A 26,991-nucleotide genomic window follows, 5' to 3' on the forward strand; every position below is an offset into this window, starting at 1 on the left:
GTTCAAAAGTGATAATTCGAAAGCACAAAAATTAAAAAAATTGTTCCAAAGTAAAGAGGGTTTGGCAAGCAAAAAATAAACAAATAAATAAATATAAAAAAGAGAGACCAGGAAAAAAAAAGCATTAGTCATTATCATGATACAGGTACATGACGTCATTGTTGCACCTGCAGACAAACCGGCATTTTCCCAACCTCAGCCTGAGCCAATTAAACCCATGTCACTGCTCCTGTGACAGACTCAGCTCAAGGCCGTGTGTGTACAGTAGTTATGACTCAGCGCCTTCATAACACTCAAAACAAGGTCATTGTGCTTTCAGTCGCTCTTTAATTCGTTCATCCACTCCACCGAATCGTTCTCTCTTAATAAAACATAGCAGGAACTTGAAAAAATGTAGGTATATCATGATGTAGCCTACAAACGATAAAAACGGGACATTTACATCAAACCAAACAACAACACAAAGAAATTCAAATGAACGTGGAAACAAGGGGAACGTTCTCTTACACCTGAGAGTTTTAACGCTTCCCCGTGCAGGGCAGATTTAGAGCCATTCTCACCAATTCATCATTCATAAACAGCATCACAGGGTTCACACTCTTCATGGACCAAGAACCATAAATAAAATGACAGCGCTCGGAAAAAACTTAGCGTTTTTAGTAGCCTACATCGTTGTCGTGTAAACTTACCCAGATTCTAGCGCTGCGAGGTCTACTTCTGTTTTAGTGCACGTGACTCTGAGCGATTGTGTATTTGTTGTGTTTTGGGATGTTTACCTGTATACATTTAAAATAACTTCAGCTAGCTGAAATATGACGGTTGCATTACTAATGAACCGGGAAAAAAACATCATAAGCAGGAGGAAAGGGTTGAGTATTATCAACAGCACCAAGGTGAACCAAGAGGAAACACGACTAGGCGATATTATAAGGTGACGTAGTTACACGTTACTACGTTTACTTACTATAGTAGCCTAATAACAGTAAATATACATAATTACGTGACCCTAACCCTATAGTAAGTAGGCCTACACGTAGTTAATTAATATTACTTAGTACTCGTACAAGTACAATGTAACTACATTATCCTAAAATAAATATAATCTACTTATGAAAGCATATCTGAATAACAAAATGTTCCTTTGCTTTAAATTTCAGCTTAACAACAAGATTCTAAAAGAAGAAAATAAATAGGTGACACTTTACAATAAGGTCTCATTTTTAACAAAAGTGAAAATGTATTAGATTGAATGAACAATATGTATTACATTTATTAATTTGGCAGCTCTTTACAATAAGGTTTAATCTGTTAACATTAGTTAGATTAATATATTAGTTAATATGAACAACACTTCTACAGGATTTATTACTCTTAGTCAATTATCATTTCAGCATTTACTAATAATTTTTTTCAATACAAAGTTGTATTTGTTAACATTAGTTTATGACCTGTGAACTTACAAACAATAACAAAGATGAATAAATGAATAAAAGATTAATAAATAATTACAAACAAATGTATTGCTCATTGTTTGAATGTTAAGTTTTACCATTCCTTTTAGCCAATGTTTATTTCAATATTTATTAACACGTTTTTAAACTCAAAAGTTCTAAATATATGGTGCATTATTAGGTCATGTGAGCAAATGCAAATGAGACCTTATTTCTTAAAGTGTTACCAAAAAAAAAATTTGATAAAAACTGATATGTTGATGCTTATGTGTATGGGGAAACTGCACAACCGTCGAAGACCCATTGTATCTTAATTTGACTGTTAAAATATATGATGATATGTAATAACATGACTAGGAATATTTCGAGCTACATACAATGCTATTTCCTTACAAAAGTTTTTAAAAATGTGGATTGGACAAGACAATGTAAAATAGAGGGTTTTATGAAGCAGTGGTTTTCTGCAAGGTACAGCAGACGTGGGTTAATTATATCACCCTGATTGTATGATTAAGATATGGGATTAACAAAAAACAGATGTCAACGTTAACATGTTTGTTCATGCAGTGTCAGCAGAAGTAGTTTTGTTTTCCCGTGTCCAGCACAGGAATGAGAATTACACTTTTGACAGACAAGAAAACAAATTGTTTTGATTCTCTCGATCAATGTCTCTTGTGTTTTTGCCGGTCCATTTGTCCTCCATTCGATTATTAATCAAGCAGGTCCTGATTTTTACAGTGCACAAATGCAATTACTGCTAAAGAAACACTTTGTTCAACAGCCTTTATAAATCTTCTGCGCATACGAATGAGTTTTTTCTCTCTCTTTAAGCGTCCTTCAGGTCGACTGTTTGTCTGGATGGCTCTTGAGTTTGTGGAACTTGACGCTGTCGAGTTTCTCGAAGCGTTTGCCGCAGTGTTCGCATGTGTAGTTGAAGTGGGCTTCAGACGTGTGTTTCCTCATGTGCCAGTTGAGTGACGCTCGCTGTCGACACTGGTACCCACATATCTCACATCTGTAGGAACAGGTTAAAAAAAACCCACTTTCCTTGTAAGTAACCACGTCCAGTATGACGTGACTCTTATTAAATATGGCAGACGTGCCAATATAAATCATTCTTTCTGTGAACTCACTGTAACGGCGTCTCTCCCGTGTGTGTTCGTCTGTGCACCTCCAGATGATTCTTGCGTTTGAACGACTTGCCGCAAGTCTCACAGATAAAGTCTCGTACACCTGCATGAAAGAAGGTAAATATGTTTTTTATTACTGATAAATATCATTAGTTGATTAAAAAAAGCATCTATTTAACCTATGTGCTGTGTTGAAAATCCTTTACCTAATTTACTGTTCAGGGTCAAAAATGACCCACCTATTAAATTGCTTATAAATATTTTGTTATGATATCTTATTGCCAAATATTGGATTCAATCTTTTTGTCCACTTGTTTTCTTTTCAGTTAGGACAGGTTTTGTATTTCTTTTTGAATCTGACTGATCGTAGGCATCATTGATCTAAGCTTATGCACCTCAGTGTTTGAGTGGAAAAAAGTCCACACAAGCTTATTCGCCAAAAAAAAAAAAAAAGTGCATAAGCTCAGATCAATAAGACCTATCAGATCCAAAAAAAAGAAATATCAGTTAATTTTGACAGCCATAAAATACTACAAGGCCATTTACATGACTAAAAACGGAAAACTTTGTATGTGTTTTAGCCGTTCATATACGCGACAATGGTGTTTTGGGGGCCTGAAAACGTTCGCAAACTTTTGAAAACGGGTTTCAAAGTGCAAGTTTTTGAAAACGGTAGCATTATTGTCTCCATGTAAAATACAAAAACGGTGATGTCATGGTCATGTGGATCACATGTTCAGTCTATAGGCGCATAGCGTTTCTATACGAAGTCACATCGCCATCTACTGGCCTGGCATGAATAATGCAGCGTTTTTAGTCGTTTTCCCGGATCCATGTGAAAGGGGATTGTTGTGACAATGTTGTCATCTGTACTCGAAACACGCAAAAGGAACGCTTTTATAGGAAAAAGTATATCGTTGTTGTGTAAACATACCCTAAATCTAAATATACTGAAAAACTAAAACTAGAAAGCACTAAAAACAATACTTGAAGTTTTCATTTGTAAATGCATGTAAATTGACGAGGACAAACTCTACATAAGAACTTTAGTTATCATCTTATAATAAGATGTGGACAATTAAAGTGTTTGTTTCTGGATTAACAGAGTAAAGAGCACCACAAGCACAAATAATACCTGATGCCTGTACCTGAGTGTATGATCATGTGCCGATGAAGATGGTTAGACAGATAAAACTTCTTCCCGCAGCCTGGATGAGGACAGACTTTGGTCCGGCCCTTCCTGTGCACCAGGTTCACATGATTCTGTCCAAAGTGCATCAGAAAAACATCTTTTGAAATCATGATTGCAGCCAGAAGCAGAAAGTGTGATTTTTTTCTAGTACTTTATAAATGCTGCTCGTCTGACATGAGCATGAGATCTGGCTCGAGTGTCAAGCCTTCTAGGAAAACTAGCTGACCCACAAGTGTAACTACATATGCATTAATCATCAATGTGATTAATCTGATGAGCCAAAAATTAACCATCTCAATAAATATTTAGCAGAATTATATCCCAGCGTCCACAATATTTAACCCATCCTGTGCAAAGGGAAAGTGTATTTTATCTCCTTTTGCTAAGGTCCACTGAGCAATTAGAGCGTCTCCTTTGTGATGAACAATAAAACAGGCAAAGCAGGTTTACATCAATGCATTTCACAGGGTATCATTTCCAGTGTCTATTTGTATCTGTTTGCCCTGTGGCATTGGGATTCTCTGGCCACAGGCTCATTAGACATGCACTGCACACACACGAGCTCACCTGGAAACTACTAATGGCCACGTACACCTGACTGCAGCCTTCATACGGACAGTGAAACATCTTCAGCATGCCGTCTGCCTCGATTACTGGACCCCTCCGGCTCCTCTTGGACCTGACAGACAAACACACACCACTTAAATGACATCAAATCACATTTCAAAGACTTCATGAACTCAGATACGGTTGATGGCTTCAATTCATTTCATAGAGCATGACATTAAGACTGTGTCTACATTTGAAAATGCATCTTTTTCTCTAGGTTTTGGGCTTCCGTCCACACCATGACAAAAACTGATTGAAAACTGAGCTTTTTGAAGACGGTCTCACAAGCGAATAGATCTGAAAACGCCTTATTTGTGAAACTGCGAAAACAGAAGTATTTGAAAACAATAACATGTTTTGTCATATGATGCATATTTTACCCATAGACATCAACAGTATTTGCTATATGCTATTTATTTTCACAGTGCTGTTGCTAAAGATACGTTACTTTGTAAGATCTTCATATTACATTCCTGCAAAGATGACAGAAAAGTTACTCGCAATTGCTGCTCTGTGGCAAAACATGAGCCCAATTGCGTTTGAGTTAACATAACTTCAGCAGTGCTTGATTCAAAAGAATTTTATCAAGTGTGCCATTTTCCATCTTTTTTCAATTGTGTTTTAGACCAAACATGGAATGCCGATTGAGTTTGACCTGAACGCACCAGTAAGTAGTGAGAAAAGCTCACATTTTGCTAATAAAATGATTGTGCCAGATGAATAGTGTGAGAGCTTTATTATGTCTGCTCTCTCGGTCATCATGTCACTGAGCCTTTATTACATTTTACGCATACACAGTAAGTTAAGCATCTTTTCAGTGTGGACTAGAAACTTGACAAATGAAAATAGTGTTTTCAAACGTGTCCAAATTAACGTATATGTGGCCTATGAAACACGACGAGCCATAACATTTATGAGGAGTTTTTAGTCCGCTGGGAAATAATAAAGCACACTCCATAAAATATGAGTTTGATTTTTTAACAGTGCAAAAACTAGCCACAACAATGATTATAATGAGTATGTGCTTGTTTACTATCAAAAGAAGCATAATGGCCCTGTCTTCTAATAAGCATTTTCACGCATATTTCACTTCACATATTTTTAGGTTAGAGGTGTATTAAAAGGTATGTCATGTATGAACCCAAACCACAATAAAATGCTGAAGACTCCCTTCCCAGAATCACAATTCCTATCATAAGGAGTTGTTTATTTTCTTGGAAATTAGGCATGTGAACAAAGGCGTAACAATAACCGTTAAGGCGTGGACAAAATTATGAAATTATGTCTAAAGCCAAGATTGTGAGTCAATATGCACTACCGTTCAAAAAGACGAAAAAAGATTATTTTAATGTTTCTGAAAGAAGTATCTTATGCTCATCAAGGCTGTATTCCTTTGATCAAAAATACAGTAAACTGTTTAAGACAGTTCTGCTTCTATTAATATCTTCATATCTTAAATTATAAATCTTACTAGCCACAGCAGATGAAAAAAAAAGAAAAGAAAAAAGAAGTAATACAGGTAACACATAAGAGGTTTCGTGTTTTTATAGTGGCTACTGTGCCAAGACATGACTAACCTACTGAGAGATTGCTGAAGTTTCTTCGAACAGGGAGTTTCTTCACCGGGATCTAACAACTGCTTCTCACCCAGATCTGAAACCATTAAACATCAACAGATAATGTTGCCATTTTAAAGATCAAAATCCTTAAAATAGCTTATATTACTGACACTGGTTAAACTGACACTAAACTCATAAGGAAGTAGTTAAAAGTGGTTAAACTGTTTCGAAACACACATTTCTAGGACACAATGATTGTCTTATGAGTCAAGTTTAAGAGCTGAAATACAGGACAGGTCAGCGGTGGCCGTTGAGGAACGTAATCGGACTGAAACCTGAGTCGATGTTGGGATGTGATGTTGCTTCTGACTGGCACATCTGATTATACGACATATCTCCGATCAGAGTGCATGTGACCTCCTCGACATCACCGCTGCCCACGTTCAGCTGAATGCCTTCAGACGTCAGAGCCTCGTAACTGGGACCTGTAATTATGATCAGCTACAGGAGGGAGAAATAGAGTAGAGGTGAAGTCATACAAAGAGTTCATCAAAGCCTAGGATTTAACTGTGAAAATAAATACTGTTTTAACCTAAATGAATTTCTTTCGATTACAAAAATAAAATATCCTGAAGAATCTGCGAGCTGCTGTTATTCATACAATGAAAGTAAACTGTGGTGTTTGGCGGTCAAGTGCCAAAAAGGAGTATCTAAAAAAACAGTCCATAAAACTCTATTCAGTGTCTTTCCTGAAGTCATATGATAGCTGTGTGATAAACAGTCCACCATAAACAGGTTTATGGTGTTTTAATTTGACTTTAAATGGTGCTTCTTGCAGTCTGACAACCCCTGGCCACAATATTATGCCTTTAGTGCGTGGAAAAAGTCACTTGCAAAAATCATATTGTGTGTGGCAGGGAAAAAAAGTCATACGTCAACAATTAAAAAACAAAGCAATACAACAGTAAAAAAAGTATTGACTTGCATGTCAAGTTTTGCAACAACATGCAGTTGAGAAAAAAAAAGAATTATCCATCATTAGTAGTTCTTTCACCGAAAAAAGTGTGTAATTTAGTAAGAATGTAAAAAGTGCCCCTATTATGCTATTTTAAAGGTTCCATATTATGTTTAGGAGGTCTCCTACAATAGGTTTATATGCATCCAAGATCAAAAAACACTTTAATTTTCTTATAATATACATTGCAGCATCAGCTCTTTTCTCACAGTGTCTGAAATGGTTCAATTAAAGGATTAAATCTCTCTAAGCTCCTTTCTGAAAGATACTCTGCTCTGATTGGTCAGATGACCCAGTCTGATGTGAATATGAATATATTGATATATGAACATGAAATAATGTGTCAAGGAGATTGCAGATGATATTACTTTTATTTTATCACAATAAAAATTGAAGGTGAAGTTTAGCCTATTTGACTTATTTTGTGTAATTTATGTATTACAGAAAAGATCCTGGAAAACATTTTTTACATTTAAATCTGAAGGAACTACACAAACTACAAAAAAAAAAAATTAATTTTAATTTTAAATAATTAAAAATAGCCTTAATTTCAGAAAAAATATTAGGCAAATTTCAGGCAAAATATTATTTCTTTCCTTTGATTTTTGATGTGAAATCCAAGTATACAGCAGAAATAGTATGCAGTATACCAAGAAGTATGCTATTTGTAGCAGGATTTCTCAACTTTTTTTGACTCCAAGGCCCCCCATTGCCAAAGACAACATCTGAAGGGCCTCCAACACTTCTGTTTCTTCTGCTGTAACAACAAAGTGGCTAGTTTTCAAACTTCTTTATTAACAAAAACTAGAAATAGACATTTAAATCAATGTATCTAAGTATTATATATTATATTTATAATAATAAGCTATTAAGAATAATTTTTTTTTTAAATCCAGAATAAGAATTCAATAACTGAATGAACAATTTTAAATTACTTTTCTAGTTGTTTGCGATTAAAGTGTTTGTTTTTTTTACTTAAAATAAGACAAAATATGCTTTAAAATTGTAAGTCATCTTGTGGCCCCCTTGTGAAGTGGCTCTCAACCTTTTTGACTCAAAGGGCCCCCAATATAACGTATAAAGTCAGAATATTTTAATATATTAATACTATTAATATAAATTGATATGATAGTTTGCTGAGGCCCCCACTGGGCCCTGACCCCCTGGTTGAGTCTCTTGCCCTATTGTGTCTCTTGTGAGCCCTTTGACCTACTTGAGATCCTTCCAGTGTGGAGTGCTGGTCCGGTAGCTCACATTCGCCCATCACCGTCTGCAGATCCTGACGCTCGAATAGTTCGCTCTGTGCTGAGGCGGCCGCCAACGACGGGATGCTCTCTTCCGCACCTTTTCCAGAACTATCCTCTCCATCCTCCCTCTCCCGCCTGTCCGTCAAGGGCGCTGTGACAACCATGCATTCAAATCTCTCCTCCGAGCCCCCTCCCCCTTTTTCCTCAGTTCCTAATGTTCCTGAATGGTCCGCCTGCTCCGTGACAGGGTCCGTCTCTCTCGCCGCATCCCGATCTGAGGCTTTTCCGTCAGACTCGGCTTCTCGGTTCATGAGCACCTCCATCTCCCACACGGCCTGGTCTCCCAGACAGTGCTCCGAGGCGGGAGGACTGCTGTGGGCCGCAGGGGATCCTGGGAGATCATTGAGGGATGTGCATGTCATCTGATGCTCCATCCGGGATGCATGTTCATCATCGTCTTCCAACTCATCGGCTGCATCTGATTAAGATTAAAAGAGATTCAATTCATTGTTCAATGTTAAATCCAATTTGACAGAATGGGGGTTTGTGAGTTGATGAAAAGCTAATAATGAATTAAATAATACAAAACGGAAAAAGTTCCATTAAAACATCCTGCAAGTTTCATACCTTAAAACGTCCTCCTCATTATAACCAAAATATTTATTCAATCAAGCTCCAGAAAAAGCTCGTTATGATATTGGATGACCTGTGACATCACACATGCAAATACATTTGTCCAAATGATCTCATAAAGTTTTGTCTGTAAATCATGGTTTTCTATGGATAATGTCTTCAAAACACTAACTCACTTGCGATAGCGAGTGGCCGTTGATAACGTTTCCCATACAATAACGTAAGCCGATTATAACAGTGGCCGTTTACTGACAATCCTTAAAGGAGCCGCCCCTTAGAAACGGATCATTTCAGACAGAGGGTGAGAATGAGGGTTAAAAATAGCTTTTTTCCGCATATCTTTGTTTTTTGTGTGTGTGTGCAAAAACTTTAACATTATAAGTGAACCTCAAAGAACATATTAATATAATTTTTAAAAATCCATATCATGACCTCTTTAAAAATTACAAACACACAACAAAATTACTAAACCTTTAACTAAAGTTAAAATGAGAACGGAATATATAACAATCGAATCAGAATATTAATAAAAAATATAATAGTATCTCAATGACACTAAAATAACAGTGCTATCAATTAAAATGTTGTGATTTAATTATAAATATATAGTTCGATGCCTGTGTGTTTCAGAGCGAATATTGCAAGCAGCTCATGATCAAGGTTTTTCTTTATTATTATTATTATTATTATTATTATTATTATTAACTAAAACTTGTTTCAAATAATACAATAAAATTTTTTTATAAAACCTAAACTAAACAAAAAAATATTGGAAATGTAGCCCAACTAAATAAAAATGTTAAAGGTCTAAAATTACAAACTAAAAAAACAAAAACTAAACTAAAATTAGTATATAATTAAAATAAACCTAAATAGAAACATTAATAAACTATAAGTACATTTTTTTAAATAAAAGCACACATATACCAAAATTAAAATGAAACCTGAACATATAAAAATAAAAGTTAATCAAATGTTAATAAAAACTATAATAGTACGTAAATAATACTAAAATAACAATCACAAAATTCTCTGCATGTGCTGCGAGTTTAACATGCATTTGCATATTTTGTGTTTAGCAGGAACTCAATTATGTGCGCTTGCTTGACTTTATTTATACATTTGCATACTTTCAAACACTCCAATTTCACAGCATTTCACCAGACAGTATTCTGCTAAAATAAACACCTAAAGATTTGAAATGTTAAAATCTTGAAGGTTTCAATATTTGAAAGTGAAGAATTTAAGACAATTATTAATTATTATTTTTTTAAAGAGTTAATACTACTACCCATAATAATAATTATAAAATAACATATAATAATATACATTAAAATAATTATAATATATATATATATATATATATATATATATATTAAAATATCTAAATATAAATAATTAAAAAGTAGTAAATGTAGTTAAATTATTGAAATATTAACCTAAAAATCTTAGGGGGTCCTTCCTTATTTCACATCTAGGTTGTTTGATACTGAAAAGAGTTTTAGATTTCCATACCCTGCAGCCGCCCGTGGTGTTGTAGTCTCCTCCTGTCACTGTCAGCATCTTTCTTCTCTGGAGGCCTGTCCTCCTCATCCTTCTCCATCGCACTGTCCTCCAGGTCTGACTCAGAGTCTCCTCCTGCAGGCCAGGGCAGGCACTGCACAAACGAGTGACCCGCCACACACTGCCACAGTGCAGATGTAGATAAGCCCAGGGTGGGCTCTAGCGCCTGCAGCTCGGGCTCATGTGGGCAGGACTGGCAGTGGCACTGGTACCAGCTCACCACGTCCTGCAGGCTGGTGGCGGACACCTTCTTCCCTGAGAGGAGAAACAGTCTGTCTCGATTTTACTCGCTCAAAGAGACTAATACACAGCACACTAACTAACACTTCTCTTTAAAAAATAAATTAATACTTGTACACAGAAAGGATGCATTAAATTAATCAAACACACAAAGGATGCATTAAATTAATCAAAAGTGACAGTAAAGACAATAAAAGTTATCTAAATTAAATGTTTTGAAGTTTCTATTCATTAAAGATTCCTGAAAAAAAATGTTTCATGATTTCCACAAAAACATTAAGCAGCACAACTGTTCTTAATAAGAATAAATGTTAAGAATAAGAAATAAATACAAAATATATGTTACAATAATCAGAAATGTTTCTTGAGCATCAAATCCTCATATCAGAATGATTTCTGAAGGATCATGTGACACTGAAGACTGGAGTAATGATGCTGAAAATTCAGCTTTGATCACAGGAATAAATTACATTTAAATATATATTCACATAGAAAACTGTTATTTTAAATTGTAATAATATTTTATGATTTTACTGTATTTTTTATTTATATAAAATATTTAGTGCAAATATTTAAATGGTAGCATACAGTGTGCAAAAGATTGGATTTGAATGATTTGTTTTTAAAAACCCTACAACTTTGATTAAACAATCAAAATATTAGGAAAATATTATCAAAATAATAGTTAAGGTATATCTAACAAAATTATTTGGCAAAAAAAAGGCAACATAAAGCTACAAAAAGGCAAACTACATTAGTAAAAAAGTTTAAAATAAAAATACAAATAAAAAATAAAAAAAACTTTCATACAGCAAAAAAAAAAAAAAAAAACGAGAGAAACTTTTAAACTAATTTTACTATGCAAAAATTCTCAGCTCAGGAAAAAAGCATACATCGTCTACAACATAATCAGTTATTAATATTTTGTTGGTCCTCTCATTTTACATGAGTTCCTCATTTCTTTGTATGATGGTTACCCATGTGGCATGTTTCTCAGCATTATTTTCACAATTATTGACTCCAAGCAATTCTCCTATATGAAACCAATATGATGCATATAAATATTACTCACCTTTCCTGTGACTGCTGCATTGTTCAGGATTGGATTTCCTCCTGCCCATCACAACACATGAGACATGTTTACATCATCCATGTTAAAAAGAAAAGCTACATGAAGGTTCAAGCTAACTAGTGGCTGTCTCTGGTTCCCATCCACTTTCATTGTATTGAAAATAGCTTACACTTTCTGCTAAATATCTCTTTTTGTGTTCCACACAAGTCAGTCAAAGGGGTTTGGAAAAACATGAATGATCTATTGACAATTCACTTATATAAGGAACATACATTAGATTAATTCATCACAGCAGAAATGAAAGGCAAAGTCAAGCACATTGCATTGTGGGATGCATTCATAAGAGTATAAGACCTGGAAATGTCCTGGTATACTAAGTTATGACCATATTAATGTACCACGTGTTTGCATTATACTCTAAGATACTTCAAGAAGCTAGAATGGTACTATTATAGTACAGCTTTCCATGTGTAGTCTAGTATTGTATTGTATTGTACTATACCATGTGTAGTATGGTATTGTATTATACCATGTATAGAACAGTATTGTGTTTTTTCCAGGAAAACATGTCAATAAATAACATGACACTGCTTGGTCCATTTCAGTTTAGAGAAATACATGTAAACAACCTAAAATAAATCAATAAGGTAGAGCCCAATCAATGGCAGATTCAGGTTAACAAAGAACACTTGCAGAATACAGAAGTATCAGACAAGAGTAGTAGTTGTGCACACAAGTTACAGCCCACACATGCATGCATGAATTCATTTATTGAACAACCAGCTGAATTGCAATATGCTACCTTTACACAACTTATTGATTTTGAGTGTTGCATGATCAAATATGGCTTTTATGGTTCACTTATCGAGTCTGAGTACCCACCTGCCGTATTTCTGCTGGTATTTTTCTCCATATGCCGAATTGAGCAGGATTAAATACTCCGCGAGCCCCGCGTCGCTCAGGCTCGTGCGCCGGCGCAGCTCGCTCCACACCTGGTGTGCTTCTCCCAGATAAACGCGCCGCACGTCGTACTTCTTCCGCGATTCCAGCCGCCGCTGCGCCCGGTCCGCGTCCGTCAGCCGGGGGCGACCCCTGCACCGGCGCAAAATGGCTTTAATATGCTCTCCGGTGGCTTTCGAGTCGGTGTTTACCGCCGCCATGTTTTGTATCAGCTGTTGAGTTGTTATGTTTTGTCTTAAAGGGAAGTGCTGTGTGTTGCCTTAAAGGAAGTGGATTTTTTTTTGCATTTTATTTTATTCCGTTTTTTATTTTGGTTAGTTTTTTTATTAGATTAATATTTTTGTAGATGAATCATGTGTGTTATTTACGATAAAATATATATTTTTCGAAATTAAGGCAAAGATAATTTAATTTGTATTTGATTCGACACATTGGTTTTGACCAATCAACCGTGAGCTCTCTTTTATGACAACCAATCAGATGCGTCCTTCCAACAGAAGGCAGTGGAACGTCAAATTCGCGGGAGAAGATGATGCGTGTTATCTTCACGTTGTTGCGGTGGAATGTAGATAAGTCACATTCAAATGAATAATTGGTAATAGCAACCGTTTTACGCAAATTGTGATGGCTGATATTTTGGGAGTCGTTTTCAGACGGTTTGCACCAGGATCTGGAACGAGTGATTTGGTCTTTCCCTCTCGTGTAGAAGGCAACACGTTAGTGCTCGGGGACGTAAACATCAGGAGATCTGTGTTATTTCTATCCGCCGTGACAGCTGCCACAGATCTGGGGCTCAAAGTGCTGTTTTTCACACAGACCCCTTTTCAGTCTCTACCGGTCTCTCTCAGGGCTTCAGTACCTGGACTAAAACTAGAGAGTCTGAAGGTAATAATAATGGTTTGTTTGAAGAGAGACAAGATCATTATTAATAATAATAATAAAAACACATGTAATACAAGATCATTCAGTCAGACATGCGAATTATCGACATGATCAAACGTTTGCTGAAAAACCTGTTGCACACAATATTCTGTCATATGATAGTTTATACATTATGTCAAGTAGTAGAATACCTTTTATAATAAATGTAAAAACGCCCCCTCTTCATGTCGTAAATGATACACGTATTTTTGCAGTGAAAATAAAATAAACAAACTTGGCTTGAGAACGCTAGACCAGAAAGTTTGAAACAGTTTTAAGTTTTAGTTTAGCAATTGATAGAATGTTCGATAGACATTAAGATTTTTAAAGACAAATCATGTTAAAATGAATCAGATATGATCCATTAGACTTTTGAAGAATGTTTATTTTATTGTATTGCGTTGCATTATGTTTTAAAACTACTGAGCTTTGAGCATAAAACTAAGCATTTAAATATCACCTTACTAAGACATATTATTGGCAGATCACAACTGATATTTATATGCATTTTATGTTAGTAGTCTAAATACTGATTCAATGATTTACATGACAAACTATCAGAATATCATCTTTTCAACCATATAAATATCAGCATCTGCACTAAATTGCATATTTTTGCTCATTTGGGCCTCTGAATAAAATTAAGGTGCTTTTTCCTCCTCGAGTCGAGCTCCAAATTCTCTCTACATCAAACCATATGACTTTACATCTATTCATTTAGTAGACGCTACAACAAGCGATTCATTATAAAGAGGCAATAAACACGAGAAGTGCAGGAAATGCAAAGTTTCAGACATTGTTTAGATTAAAGAAAAGTGAAAGCATATGGGAAGAAATGCACCATAAAAGGCTTATGCATGCCAAATATAATATGTTTTCATGCATCTTCACTTCCAGAACGTGAAGTTTGTGTATGTGAAGACTTTGGAGGAGCTGGTAGAGGATGTGGCGTCTCTTCACGAGCTGGCGTCCGATGCCGCGTCTCCTCCCTCCCTGATCATCGTGGACGGTCTGGAGAGGTATTTGCAAGGGCCGCTGCAGGACGACCCGGGCCCTGTGGCTCACGTGGCGGCCCTCCTGCACGACACCGCTGCTTTTCTCACACAGATCCAGCAGAACCGAGCAGACGGCCAGGGCCTGTGCAGGGTCATGCTCTCCTTTCAGAGTGAATGTGAAGGCAGTCGGGACAGTGAAGTCCCTGATCTTCTCCTCTCTGTGCTGGACCGTTACCTGCAGGTGAGGTGCACCTTTGAGGAAATAGCGGGGCAGAATGAGTGGCAGTTGTATCTGTCAGACACGTGTCCTTCGTCGGCCCATCAGGGACAGCAGTGGCACGTGGGGCTGCAGGCAGGAGGGGTTCTGGAGTTTCGTCCGGTCATCGGTGAGGAACAGCAGATTCTGGACCAGCGGGACAAAAGCAAACAGGGAAATGAGAGCTGTGAAGACAGCAAATAAATGTTCATATTACAATATAACCAATTTTTATTTCTCAGTTCCACCAGCTATACTTGATTTATAGGAATGTGCTTGTAAAGTTGACAAAGTAACATAAACTTTGACTAAATACAGATATTTTGTATGTCCGCCAACTATACTTGCAGAATTTATAAAGTATTGACAATGTAGAAACTACATTTGAATGTGTAAAGTTTTCTAAAGTATGAGACAAAATGTCAGCATTATTTGTTGTATGCCAACTGTACATTTTTTTATTTTATTTGCAGACTGTTATTTGTTTACTTTTGATTACATTATATTTTATAAAAACTATTGCATTAACTTGCATTAGTTTCTTGAAGAAATAAAGGCCAACAATTAAATAGTTAAAATAATAATAATTTGCTCACCCCCGTTACAAACCTTTCTTTCTTCTGTTGAACATAATTTGAGAATTTATCAGTGTTATCAACGTCTCAGTAGTATTTTTCTCCATACAGTGGTGTGGTCACCAAAATGGTTTGGTGACCAACATTCTTCAAAATATTTTATGTGTTACACATATTTCATAGCCTGGCAAGCCAGACCTACATCAAGATGTTAGGTCTGGCAACGCACCATATACAAGGCTCAATCCGAGGGGCGGGATAAACGGCTGTCTCTCAAAATCCCTCTGCACGCAATAGGATAGTGCTACAACCAACCAGAGCAACGAAGAAGGCTAGTTGGTATATTAAACTTTTGCCATATCGAGTCCGAACACATCTTCCTTTTTTAAGAGTGTCTTAAGTGCTGTTCTTTGTTCTTTTCTCAAAGAAAAACTTAACTCCAAGTCCTCCAGAGTCGCGGCCAAAGCCGATTTGAAAGACCGCTGTTTGCCAGCAGCCGCCATTCTTTGTTTTCAAGTAGCAGGGAACCGTCGCAACTCTGTCGTCATTATGTTAAGCCCGCCCCGCCTACTCTATACACGATGTGATTGGCCTGACCCAATTTAGCTTTTTACAGCTCCGAAAGTCAACGGAGAGTTGCTAGACTACCATGGCTGCAAAATACATTTTGCTGCCGCTAGGGTGCATCTAGATTTCTAGGCTACATATTTAATACATTTTTGGGTGAACTATCCCTTTAAATGCATAAATGCATCCATTTAGATAGAGAACAGAAAATAAATAAGTGTGTAGATGAGAAGTCTTTGCTGAAATGGAAGAGATCCCGTTGGTTTACGCAGTAAATAACATTCCTTCTCATTCTTGAAAAAATAGGAGCTTTATTGCTGATAGAAAAAGTGAAAGACAAATAGTTATTTAGAAAGTGATTACTAGGCTTTCAATCTTATTGCCAATGCTATAATGAAATAAAACAACACTCAGTGGCCGTACCATTGTATAGACAGGACTACATGTGAAAATAATGAGTCAGAAATAACTTTTTTCTACTTTGTATCTACACTCATAAAAAATAAAGGTTCCTCAGAGGCTTCGAGCCACTTTAACATAAATGTAATCTTTTAACTGAACAAAAGGTTCCTTAGTGGAAAAAGGTTCTTAAGATTATTAAAATGTTCTTTTAAAAACTGTTTAATGAAAGGTTCTTTGGGGAATTAAAAACGGTTCTTCAAATGCATCACAGAGAGGAACCCACTTTCAGGACCTTTATTTTTAAAAGTGTAGTTTTCATACTACATATTAACAATTTATCATGGTTAACTCATCGTTGTTTTACAAATTCAACATATTTGGTTTAACATTACAGAATAAAGAACACAAAAAGAGTTGCAGACAAACTAAACTTCTATTATAAAGTAAAAGGTTTCTGTACAGTAATTTGACCGTACTGCATATTACAAACCTTAAAGGGGTGGTTAATTATGATTTCACTTTTCTAACTTTAGTTAGTGTGTAATGTTGCTGTTTGAACATAAACAATATCTGTAAACTTACAATGCTCAAAGTTCAAAGCAAAGGGAGATATTTGCTTTTAAAGAAATTGCTTTTTAAGGACTACAACAAACGGCTGGTAGGGACTACACGACATGCCTCCCAGTTTAGTGACATCACCGACCCTAAAATTTACATAAACTCCGCGATTTATAGATTATCAAGACAGAATATTCTAATCAATGACAAGATGATAACTACACATAAGCTACATAAATTCATCAACCATTCAGAAATGTCATGTTGCATTTTACATGTTGTCACTTCTTCTTGAGTCTCTCCATCATTGTCTGACTCTGGTTTGAAAATTAAAGTCTAAAGTTTTTGACATTTTCAGTGCATGCCCGTGTGAGGTAATTGAAGCTCCGTCCCATGTGCTGGGAGCAGCAGCTCAATTGCATTTAAAGGGACAGACACAAAAACACGGTGCTTTTTTGCTAACCCTCAAAAAGTGACAATTTGAACATGTTATATAAAAATCTCTGCAGGGTATTTTGAGCTCAAACTTAACATACACTCTCTGGGGACATCAAAGAATTATTTTACATCTTTTGAAAAGGGCATTATACCACCCCTTTAATGTCAACAACACTGAATCAAAATGGACTTTCTTAATACACGTTCCTGGTTTTGTTGTGAATGAATCGTCAGTGCACATTATTCAACAGAACTGAAAAGTGTCTGTAATATTTTATCTTGAGTACAAAGTGCTTTCTTTTTTCAGTTAATGTCACCAAGGCTGGTTGTGTGCTAGTGGTGCTTCAGGAAGGGTGTAGTCCTCCATAATCAACTGCAAACTCTCGTATGGAACGCCCACTGCTCACGATCTAATCTAGTCTGTCTGCTACAGTTACGTTACACTGTTCCACTCAGAAATGCCACAATAGGAAAGTAAAATGGGTTGCAAATGTCAACAATGAGAAATGGTCAACCATACAAGCATTCCCAGAATACACCGGAAGAACTATCAAAATGCAAACACAGCATCTAAGGACATAAATTATGATGGATGGATGGATGAATTATCCTTCAAATAACTCAACATCCTCCTATAGGTTTAATGTTTTACAGATCCGAAATAAACATATTACTGTAACGAACCCTAACCACAAAAACAGAGTAAAAAAGTGTTATTTACATTCAAATATATATACAATACATGTCAAATTTACAAGACGTATTTAGACTTGGAAAACCCAAAACAGAATGACATGTGAGCTGCAAATCAGGCACTTTCCACAAAGAGGGTAAAAATAGGTTTATATATATATATATATATATCGTTTCAAATGTGATGCTTAATTTGATCAATTATGATAATCAAGCTCAGGTAAAATATATTATTTGTTTTACATTTATTTTATGTAGCCTAAAGTTTGTAATTTTTGCAATTCTGTTACAAAGATTTGGTGAAGTCTGAATACAGTCTAAATATACAAAAAAAGGTCATCATTTGACCAATATAACCTAGCATGTATATATAAAATATGTATGATTTAATAATTCATAGTACAGATTTTGGAAGCTCTGGAAATGTCCTATTTTTCATGATATATTTAATTAGTATGAAACTTATTTCATATTTCTCCCTTACAAAATTGCTGAAATTTAGCCTACAATTTTTGTTTTAAGGAACATCGAAGTGAAGCCTATTTGTGGAAAGTGCCACTAATTAATGTATTAAAAAATTGATGTGTTAAAAATGGAAACTATCCACTGGTATTTTAGTGGCACGTGATACACTGTACTAAATATATTTCATTAACAGCTGCCATAGTAATGCTATAATATTAGCTTATTTCCGATGGAATATGATATTTTCTCCTGAAACATCCTAGTGTTTTCAAATGTCCTTCAGTATAATGCATCAACCAGAAATCAGTAAGATCCTGAGGTAAGGTTTCAGTATCCAGATTCGACATGTTGACTGGAGAATGGCCACTTGCCAAAAATCTCATTTTTGTATTCATTGGTGTAGATCCCATGTTTCCCGAGCTCCGCGTTCCTGCTGGAGCTCATCGGGCTGTAGTCCATGGAAACCCCCGAGTCTGCGACTGCCATGTAGGTGTATCCACACCCTTTGGGGGGCCACGTGTGGTTGGGATACTCGAAGCTGGATTGCGAGGACAGTCTTCCCGAACCCGAGCTCTGCGGGAGCGAGCCGAGGTCGGAGTGTGAGGCGCTCAAAGACGACGTTCCCTCTGTGGTAAAGAGCGTCTGAAGCGGTAACGTCTCCTCGAAGACATCGTCCACCTGCTGCTCAGCAACTTCTTCCACATGCTGTGAGTTCAGATTGAGAGCCACGTAGGTGTCATGTGACTGCAGTAACGTAGACTGGGAGAGAGATTCTGGGTTTTCTTGAAGCGCCCTCAGTTGCTCCATGAGCCACTGAGCGTGAGGAGGTTCTCGCCAACCTCCCATTAATCCCGAATTCGTGTGCTCGCTCTCCTCTACCTCCACCGCAGGTTTCCTCTCCTCTCTCTGGGACGTGCCGTAGCTGGTCAGAGAGACCTCGGACAAAACCTCTACAGGTGAGGGAAGCTCCTCCGTGAACACATGGACTGATCTTCCCCACATGCTCCCATTATTTTGGCTCATCCACTCCTGAGGGCCGAGAAAACACAGAATAGTTAGTTACTAAAACGACAACTAGTAATGATCTCTTTTTTTCAGTGATTTTGCAGTTCCAATCAGCTTTTTTCCTACCCATATACAGCTTTTGAAACGAGGACAAATGCTAACAATCGGCGAATTTCAATCGGAAGTGATGCCCTTTGGAGCCCTACTCGCTCCGAAGAGCCCTTGCAGTGGGGACTTTGGAGGGAACAGGGAGCTTGGCGAAGGGGAAATTATTTTACTTGGTGTAATTTCTTAATTATCTTCACCTGGAATATTAACGTGACAATTCAGCGCGGCATCCATTAGCTGTTCTTACAACAGGAATTTCTAATTATTGCTGTTAATATAATTGTTGCGAATAAATACACATTTTTATGTTTTTAAATTAAGTAAGGGATGATGTACATCTAGCCGGACATTTAAGAGATACGGTATACAGTCATACCACTTATTACACAGCATTTCGCCACATTAATAATTATGGGGATAAGATATATTGATTTCAGATTAAACTCTTTTAAAATCATACCTGTTTGTATCTCATAATCAAACAGTGTACAAAACAATAGTCACAAAATGGCAGCAGCTGCGTTTGTATGAAACACGAGAGAGAGCGAGTCCACGATACTGGATGGCAAAATTAAATAACTGTACACAAAATATTGATTCGAGTTTTAATATTTTAGGTCACCAAAAGCATAATTTCCATGAAGAAAAGACATTCCTAGCAAGCGCTTAGTACTACTGACTTCAGTGACCCGGATGAGCCTGTTTTATCTGTTTTCAGCGGTTGTTATCTGGGAATAATATTCCGCTGGATGGCGCAATTGACCTATCAGAATCAAGTATTCCACAGAGCCGGGTTATAACTTAAAGGAGACATTTCATGCTTTTAAATCGTTCCTTTTTACATATAAATCATACATTTGTAGTCTATATAAAGCGGAACTGCAATGCTTGGGTCTGAATTCCTCATTATTAAGCTCCACTGGCCCCTTTTCTACCCCTTTTCTGATGTGCGTCTGAGAGCAACTCGTTTTGGTGCGGTCTCTTTAAATACAACTGAGACACTTCATACCCCGCCCCCCTCTCCTGGATGCAGAGGTGACACTCGGTTCAACTCCACCCCGTTCGGCCATTTTTGTAGTTTGATAGCAGAGATACGATTATCTAGCGGCACAGAAACTTTTTATTCACACGTTATTAACAAAATGTCAACGGAAGACTTGTCCAACCAGCCTTACATGTTCGAGCCAGAGTCGGCGCCGGAGATGAAAAGATGAAAATGAAGACGACGAACCTGCAGAACAACGTCTTCATATGGATGTATCGCAATGGTGTGTTACTGTATTTAACGTTACACATGAAACTTTGGTCTTCCGACCTTTTACCACCGTGTCGATTTATTTTGATTAATATGTGCGAGAGAGAGAGAGCAAGACAGCGTCTAGTTTGGAGACGGTGAAGTCTTGTTTACACTTTCACGTTACTACATCCAACAACCGAACATTTTAACTTACCCTCTCGTAACTTCTGCATCTTTTAGCTTGGACTACAAAATTGCAGTGAGAAATAAAAATGGCGGATTGCTCGAAGTGTTGGGCTGGAAGTCAGTGTCCTTATTTGGCTGTTCCACTGCAAATACTGTGACGTAATAGTTCACAAAACGTCATAGAGAACAGAAAAATCGGAACAGGTTGAAAAATATGACCAAAACAGAATATAAAGATATCAACGAAGCACCTGAAGAGGGCTAAAAAAGTGGTTTTTAGCATGATTTAGCATGATATGTCCCCTTTAAATTAACAACTCAACACTACCTAACATAACTAATTTCTTACTTATGAAGCCGATTTAAACTTAATATGAAATGCATGACATAAATGTGTGTAAAACATCACAAACAAAATCTTTATGTTAACTCGAACTCTCTAGATTTAAACTGAATCGCGAGGACTCGCCACCCTGGGTCATATGACCATGACAGATAAAACTGCTTCTTTAAAGTGACCATCGTGTGTACCCTTCACTAACGGACTTGTGGAAGTGCGCTTCGTGAAGGGATTCAAGTATTCACTTTCGTTTGGAACTTCCCTACAAATGACGCTCCTTCCTGAAGTGCCCTTCAATGGCCCAAAAACGCCCATTTTCCTTCACTGACTTGACTAAAAATTTATACTAAACATTAATTTGTTGTATCGGTTAAACTTTTGATCAATTTAAGGCATCCTTGCTGAATAAAGTATCAATTTCTTTCAAAGCAAAGGGTGAATTCAGGTTGATTGGGACACTTTTTGCCATTGAGATGACAGGGAAAAAGTTTCCCGATCAACCTGAACCAAACCCTATATAACTTTTCATTTACTCCTCTACCAATCACATTTTAGAACCCATTTATTTTCAATTATACATGGTACCGTGTAAGTGGTGCAGTGACATTCAATTGAAAACATGCATGCATTACCTTGAAATCCCCTTTGTAGACTGTGAAAAGTCCTGGAAACTTGTGCTCTGGCGTGGGGATGTCAGGCCACAGTTTCTTCAGAAGAAACCTGTAATGTATACAGAATCGATTCGTGATTCACTTGTTCATGTAGAAAGTGGTGTTTGCATTGTTACAGTGTATACTGATCATTACAATATCTATTACCTACACAGCCTTTCCTACACAAGCAACCATACTTGATAACCATTACCATTTACTGTACTTCACTATACTGGGTAGAAAAATGTCCCCAGATGCTAATGTGAAATAACCGATTGTCAAAGGTTATTCTGAAAAAAAGTTAAATGTTTTCTTCGAGAATGGGTTATGGTTAGTCTCAAGTGATTAATTTATGCATTATATAAAACATTAAAGGTCCCGTTCTTCGTGATCCCATGTTTCAAACTTTAGTTAGTGTGTAATGTTGTTGTTAGAGTATAAATAATATCTGTAAAATTATGCCAAGATCAATGCCAAGCGAGACATTTTATTTAACAGAAGTTGACTACATCGAACGGCCCGTTTGGACTACATCCCTCTACTTCCTTCTTTAATGACGTCATTAAAATTACTCAGCTCTTACGGTGATTTTCTGAAGTAAAACTGACGCTTCATCTTTTGTGTGATGTACAATAAACTTTATTAAACTCATCAGTATATGTTTGATCATCATTCAGACAGCAGACTTGTAAGCTATTAATACATAATGGATACATACAAGCAGATGACAAATACGTTATAATAACCGTAATTAAACTAATAAACTATACCTGGTTCATCTCTATACAGCACTCTGACTCTGTAGGCATTATTGTCCGAAATGAACACCATTACTGAGAGTTTCTGATATTATCATCATTCCGTGAGATGAAATTGTCCTGAGAGACTGAGCGCGAGCTCATGAAGCTCCGCCCCCTGGGTCGTCCAGCAGCAGCTTATTTGCATTTAAAGGGCACACACTAAAACAGCGCGTTTTTCTGAGCCCCAAAAAATGACAATTTAAACATGCTGTAAAAAATGATCTGTTGGGTATTTTGAGCTGAAACTTCACATACACACTCTGGGGACATCAGAGACTTATTTTACATCTTGTGAAAAGGGGCATAATACGGGACCTTTAACATGGTTTTGTATGTTCTCATTAAGTGTGTATTTGTGATAACTGACTTGTGGTGGGACAGAATCACAGTCAGAGACAGCAGGCAGAGGATCAGTCCGATGAAAAGCACCAGTAACACAATCAGCGGATCCATGTCTGTTACAAAAAGAGAAACAAAAAATTATTCCTCATTCCTAAATGACAGCATGATTCGCCTGTGTATATTAAAACCTCACCGGAACATGTGCCGAGCCAGAGAGAGCAGTGGTCGTGTGTAGATATGAAACATTATCATTATTTCTGTTACAAATATTACAATGATCACAGAAGTACTGGGATAAAAGTTTATAGTTCGGATATAAACACTGATGTCTATGGTATGGCGATACTGTTTATACTATATAGCAAATCTCAAGGGATTGACTGCTTGTATTGTCTCAAAATGTCAACTATATTATTACCCAGTTCTAATCTGCTAAATGCGACTATAAAGCATGAAGATTATAAACATTAACATCATGAATTTCTGTAAAGCCACTTTGAAACAATGTATACTGTAAAAAAAGCTATAAAAACAAATTTAAATTGGATTCAAATGTTTTTATGGAAGCCCGCGTAGAAGAAATATCATGCTTTTGTAAATCTTAACTATAAAAAATAGAAGGAAACTTTTTATGTCATAATTATGACAAAATATATCATGACAGTAATGTGTCACAATTTTACCTTTTATTATGAGATAATTAATTGTACTGTTAGATAATTCTAAATTGAGATAAAAGTTTAAATTATGACATTCATATTTCTAAAGAAAATCTAAATTCTGACAATAAATCATAATTATGAGATTAAAAATGTGAAGTTATGAGATAAAAAAAATATGACTTTCCATTACTTTCTTAATTTCGACTTTTTATGTCATTTGACTTTAAATCATAATTTAGACTTTTTGTCAATTTCAACTTTTTAGGTCATAATTTTGACATACTAAATGCTAATTATGAGATTGTACAAATTACGAGATAAAGTCAAAATTATGACTTTATATTTCATAATTTAAACTTTTTGTCATTGTTTTGATTAGTAATTTATGACTAAATCATAATTTCGCCTTTTTATGTCATAATTATGAGACTTTGTCATAATTATGATTAACAAAAGCATGATTTGTTTTTATGTGGCGGAAATGGGCTTTCATATGTTTTACTTGTTGATTGTACTTTCGAAAAGCATTCAGATCCACATACCGCTTGGCAGCGTGTCTGCAAACACAGGATCGGTCCAAGAACTCCAGTAGCTCTTGTAGGAGACACCGTCGAGTTTGACACGGACCCACACCTTGTATCTGGTGCTGGACTGCAAGTCACGCAAAACCAGCATGGTGCTGGCCATGATCTCCTCCACCTTCAAAAGACAACTCACTGCTGAGTTTGACCAAGATACACACTGCTTCGGCTTATCCAAACTACATTAACGGCCTCATGAAAAACAATAAAGAGCACACACCTTGCCCATGTGACTTCCCTCCACTGCGTATCTGACCTCGTATATCATACTGTCATCCATGTATTTGAGCGGAGGAGGCAGCCAGCTCACATTCAACTGCCCTTCCTTCCCCGAGCTCATGACCGTCAGGTTTCTGGGAGGATCTACAAATACTGTGAAAGGAAAGGCATTGGAAAATGTCTTCAAGTCAGCATGAAATTAAATGACTTGAATTTATTCATCATAAATTATTTATCTGTGCGTATTATTATTATTATTATTATTTTTAATTCATGTGCCCTTGTGATCTTTAATCAAAATAACTTCCCCTCCCTCTAACATCTCTTCTCTTCTCTGATCATGTGTTTACGGTGCGAGGGCGGGGCAACCTGTCACTCACATGAGATCCACCAATAGCAAACCACAACCATTCAATCAATTCCACATAAACAAAATCAAGTCCCGCCCTCAATTTCACTGGAATATACATCACAATAGCAAAGAAAAGCCTATCGCAACTTCTGTATCATGTTGACTTCAAACGTGTAGAGGGCTAAACTTGCATTCTGTTTAGTATTTTCTTCAAGTATTACTTTTAATAGACTTACAGATGTTCTCAGCTCTGAGGCTGCGATTATAGAGAGTCCGGCCATTACGGAAAACCTGCACGTCAAGAGTCGTGAAGAACAGGGCTTTGGGCAGTTTGCAGAAGAAGACGGTTTTGTTACTGGCCAGTAAAAAACGAGAGGAAACCACACAAGGCATCTTCTTCTCATTCCTGAAGACATATGAAAAGAAGAAATAACGTTGATTGAGGTTTTAATGGGACCATTTAACTGAACTAACATGATTAATAATATTATACACTGTCTTTCAAGACCAATGTTTTAAAATGGGACCAGTGTGTGTTATATCAATTTCTAAGGAAAAATTAAAATGCAAAATTAAAAAAAGAAAGAAAATACGATTGATTGATCCTTAAACAGTCACTTACTCGTATGAATACATGAAGGTATATTGATCATTCCTCGCTTCCTCCACTTCCCAGAAGCAAGTGAGATCCTTTTTTCCCTCCACAAAACATTTAAGATCCTCTGTTTCGTCTCGGAGTAACTGGGACACTGAACAATCATATTATATAAAGTTGAAAGCACTGTCAGCATTATTCAAAGACAACTGTAAATTGTAAGTTAATTTTGTAATAAGCACAAGTACAAGAAACACAGGCGGAAACACAAACATTTCTTTTTCTTTTTTGGCCTAAGCATTTTTTAAGAAGTTCAGTATATAAAACTATATATTATAAAAGATGATTTTAGATTGTATAAAATGAATGCATATTTCAAAGCTTTCTAAATTAAAAATAGAAAATGTATTTGTTGGTGGTCAATTATTAATAATAGTTCTTATTATCATGTTGAATTTTTGCAGCTTAATCTTCATTTTAATTTTTTTTTTTTTTCAGGATTCTTTGATGAATATAAAATAGAAATATTTTGTAACATTATAAATGCCTTTACTGTCACTTTTGATCAATTTAATGGGTCATTTATTAATTAAAGTTTTGTCTAGTTTTTCTTGATATTTGTAATCTTTTGAATGGTAGCGTATCACGGTTTCCACAAAAATATTAAGCAGCACAACTGTTTTTAACATTTTATGATAATAATAATAATAATAAATGTTTATTGATCATCAAATCATCATATAAGAATGATTTCTGAAGGATCACGTGACACTGAAGACTGTGGTAATGATGCTGAAAATGCAGCTTTATCATCACAGGAATAAATAAAAAGTCATGAAATGCATGTAACTATACACTGAAGAACATTAGTCAAACAATTATTTCTTACCTTTACTTTCAAAACTTTTTCCTCCTGTGGTGACGAAAGCAAGACAAAGCATGAAAACAACTTTCAGTCCGTCGCTCCTCATTTTTCTCATCCATTTACATTACAAACGCATCACTGCTCCGTGTAAAGGTGTATCCTCCTTTCCAGGTGGGCTTTTCGACCGAATTGTTTTGTGGACACCATGGACGGTTATGTGCATCTCATCTGATAAGCTGATACAGTGTGTTCACAGAATGTTTACGCTTTTACTATTTGTAGGCGGAGCATCAAAAAGTGTGTTGTTTACTGGGCGGAGCTTGAGTGAAGACATGCCTGTTTGAAGTGCTCTCAAGAGACATTATTACATGCTCAACCTTTCAACATGTTCAAAAAGGATTGAGTAGCAAACAATATGACCTTTTTTACTCAAGGGGTTCAAAAACTCTTGTAACATTAATGCATGTGCTCACGTGTGCTCAGTCGCACATGTTTTTAAGAGTGC

At 36.4% G+C, this 26,991-nt stretch overlaps 4 protein-coding genes across 8 annotated transcripts in view; 1 reads left to right on the plus strand and 3 right to left on the minus strand.

The window, feature by feature from the left end:
- The window catches only part of tspan34b (tetraspanin 34b), a 13,064-nt gene extending 12,126 nt beyond the window's left edge, over window positions 1–938 (minus strand). The window contains exon 1 of the mRNA XM_081377832.1: window positions 690–938. The gene's annotated coding sequence lies outside the window, so the exon portion shown is untranslated. The remainder of the gene's footprint in view (window positions 1–689) is intronic.
- On the minus strand, window positions 310–12,902 carry znf653 (zinc finger protein 653). 3 transcript variants are annotated; one of them, XM_081377759.1, is made up of 10 exons: window positions 12,594–12,902; window positions 11,712–11,752; window positions 10,352–10,654; window positions 8,170–8,681; window positions 6,277–6,442; window positions 5,960–6,035; window positions 4,341–4,452; window positions 3,730–3,844; window positions 2,585–2,684; window positions 310–2,466 (listed from the first exon to the last, which is right to left on the minus strand). In XM_081377759.1, exons 1-10 carry the CDS (start codon window positions 12,869–12,871, stop codon window positions 2,289–2,291), a joined length of 1,881 nt encoding a protein of 626 aa, XP_081233885.1. In that variant the 5' UTR covers window positions 12,872–12,902; the 3' UTR covers window positions 310–2,288. The 3 variants fall into 3 exon arrangements, 2 of the variants coding, with proteins under 2 accessions (XP_081233885.1, XP_081233886.1); XM_081377760.1 differs by lacking the exon at window positions 12,594–12,902 and adding an exon at window positions 11,984–12,146; XR_014031018.1 differs by having other exon boundaries at window positions 1,883–2,466; window positions 3,717–3,844.
- On the plus strand, window positions 12,740–15,457 carry swsap1 (SWIM-type zinc finger 7 associated protein 1). 2 transcript variants are annotated; one of them, XM_081377807.1, is made up of 3 exons: window positions 13,162–13,556; window positions 14,490–14,828; window positions 14,913–15,276. In XM_081377807.1, the coding sequence occupies exons 1-3, from the start codon at window positions 13,296–13,298 to the stop codon at window positions 15,045–15,047; spliced, it is 735 nt and encodes a 244-aa protein (XP_081233933.1). In that variant the 5' UTR covers window positions 13,162–13,295; the 3' UTR covers window positions 15,048–15,276. The 2 variants fall into 2 exon arrangements, with proteins under 2 accessions (XP_081233932.1, XP_081233933.1); XM_081377806.1 differs by having other exon boundaries at window positions 12,740–13,556; window positions 14,490–15,457.
- Window positions 13,960–26,991, minus strand: epor (erythropoietin receptor). Of its 2 annotated transcripts, XM_081377785.1 has the most exons (9): window positions 26,511–26,738; window positions 25,649–25,775; window positions 25,263–25,432; window positions 24,676–24,827; window positions 24,417–24,573; window positions 23,238–23,325; window positions 22,050–22,137; window positions 18,913–19,570; window positions 13,960–14,990 (listed from the first exon to the last, which is right to left on the minus strand). In XM_081377785.1, exons 1-9 carry the CDS (start codon window positions 26,599–26,601, stop codon window positions 14,968–14,970), a joined length of 1,554 nt encoding a protein of 517 aa, XP_081233911.1. In that variant the 5' UTR covers window positions 26,602–26,738; the 3' UTR covers window positions 13,960–14,967. The 2 variants fall into 2 exon arrangements, with proteins under 2 accessions (XP_081233911.1, XP_081233910.1); XM_081377784.1 differs by lacking the exon at window positions 13,960–14,990 and having other exon boundaries at window positions 16,282–19,570; window positions 26,511–26,991.

The sequence above is a fragment of the Scardinius erythrophthalmus genome (genome assembly GCF_964197995.2).
Source record: "Scardinius erythrophthalmus genome assembly, chromosome: 1".
NCBI lineage: Eukaryota > Metazoa > Chordata > Actinopteri > Cypriniformes > Leuciscidae > Scardinius > Scardinius erythrophthalmus.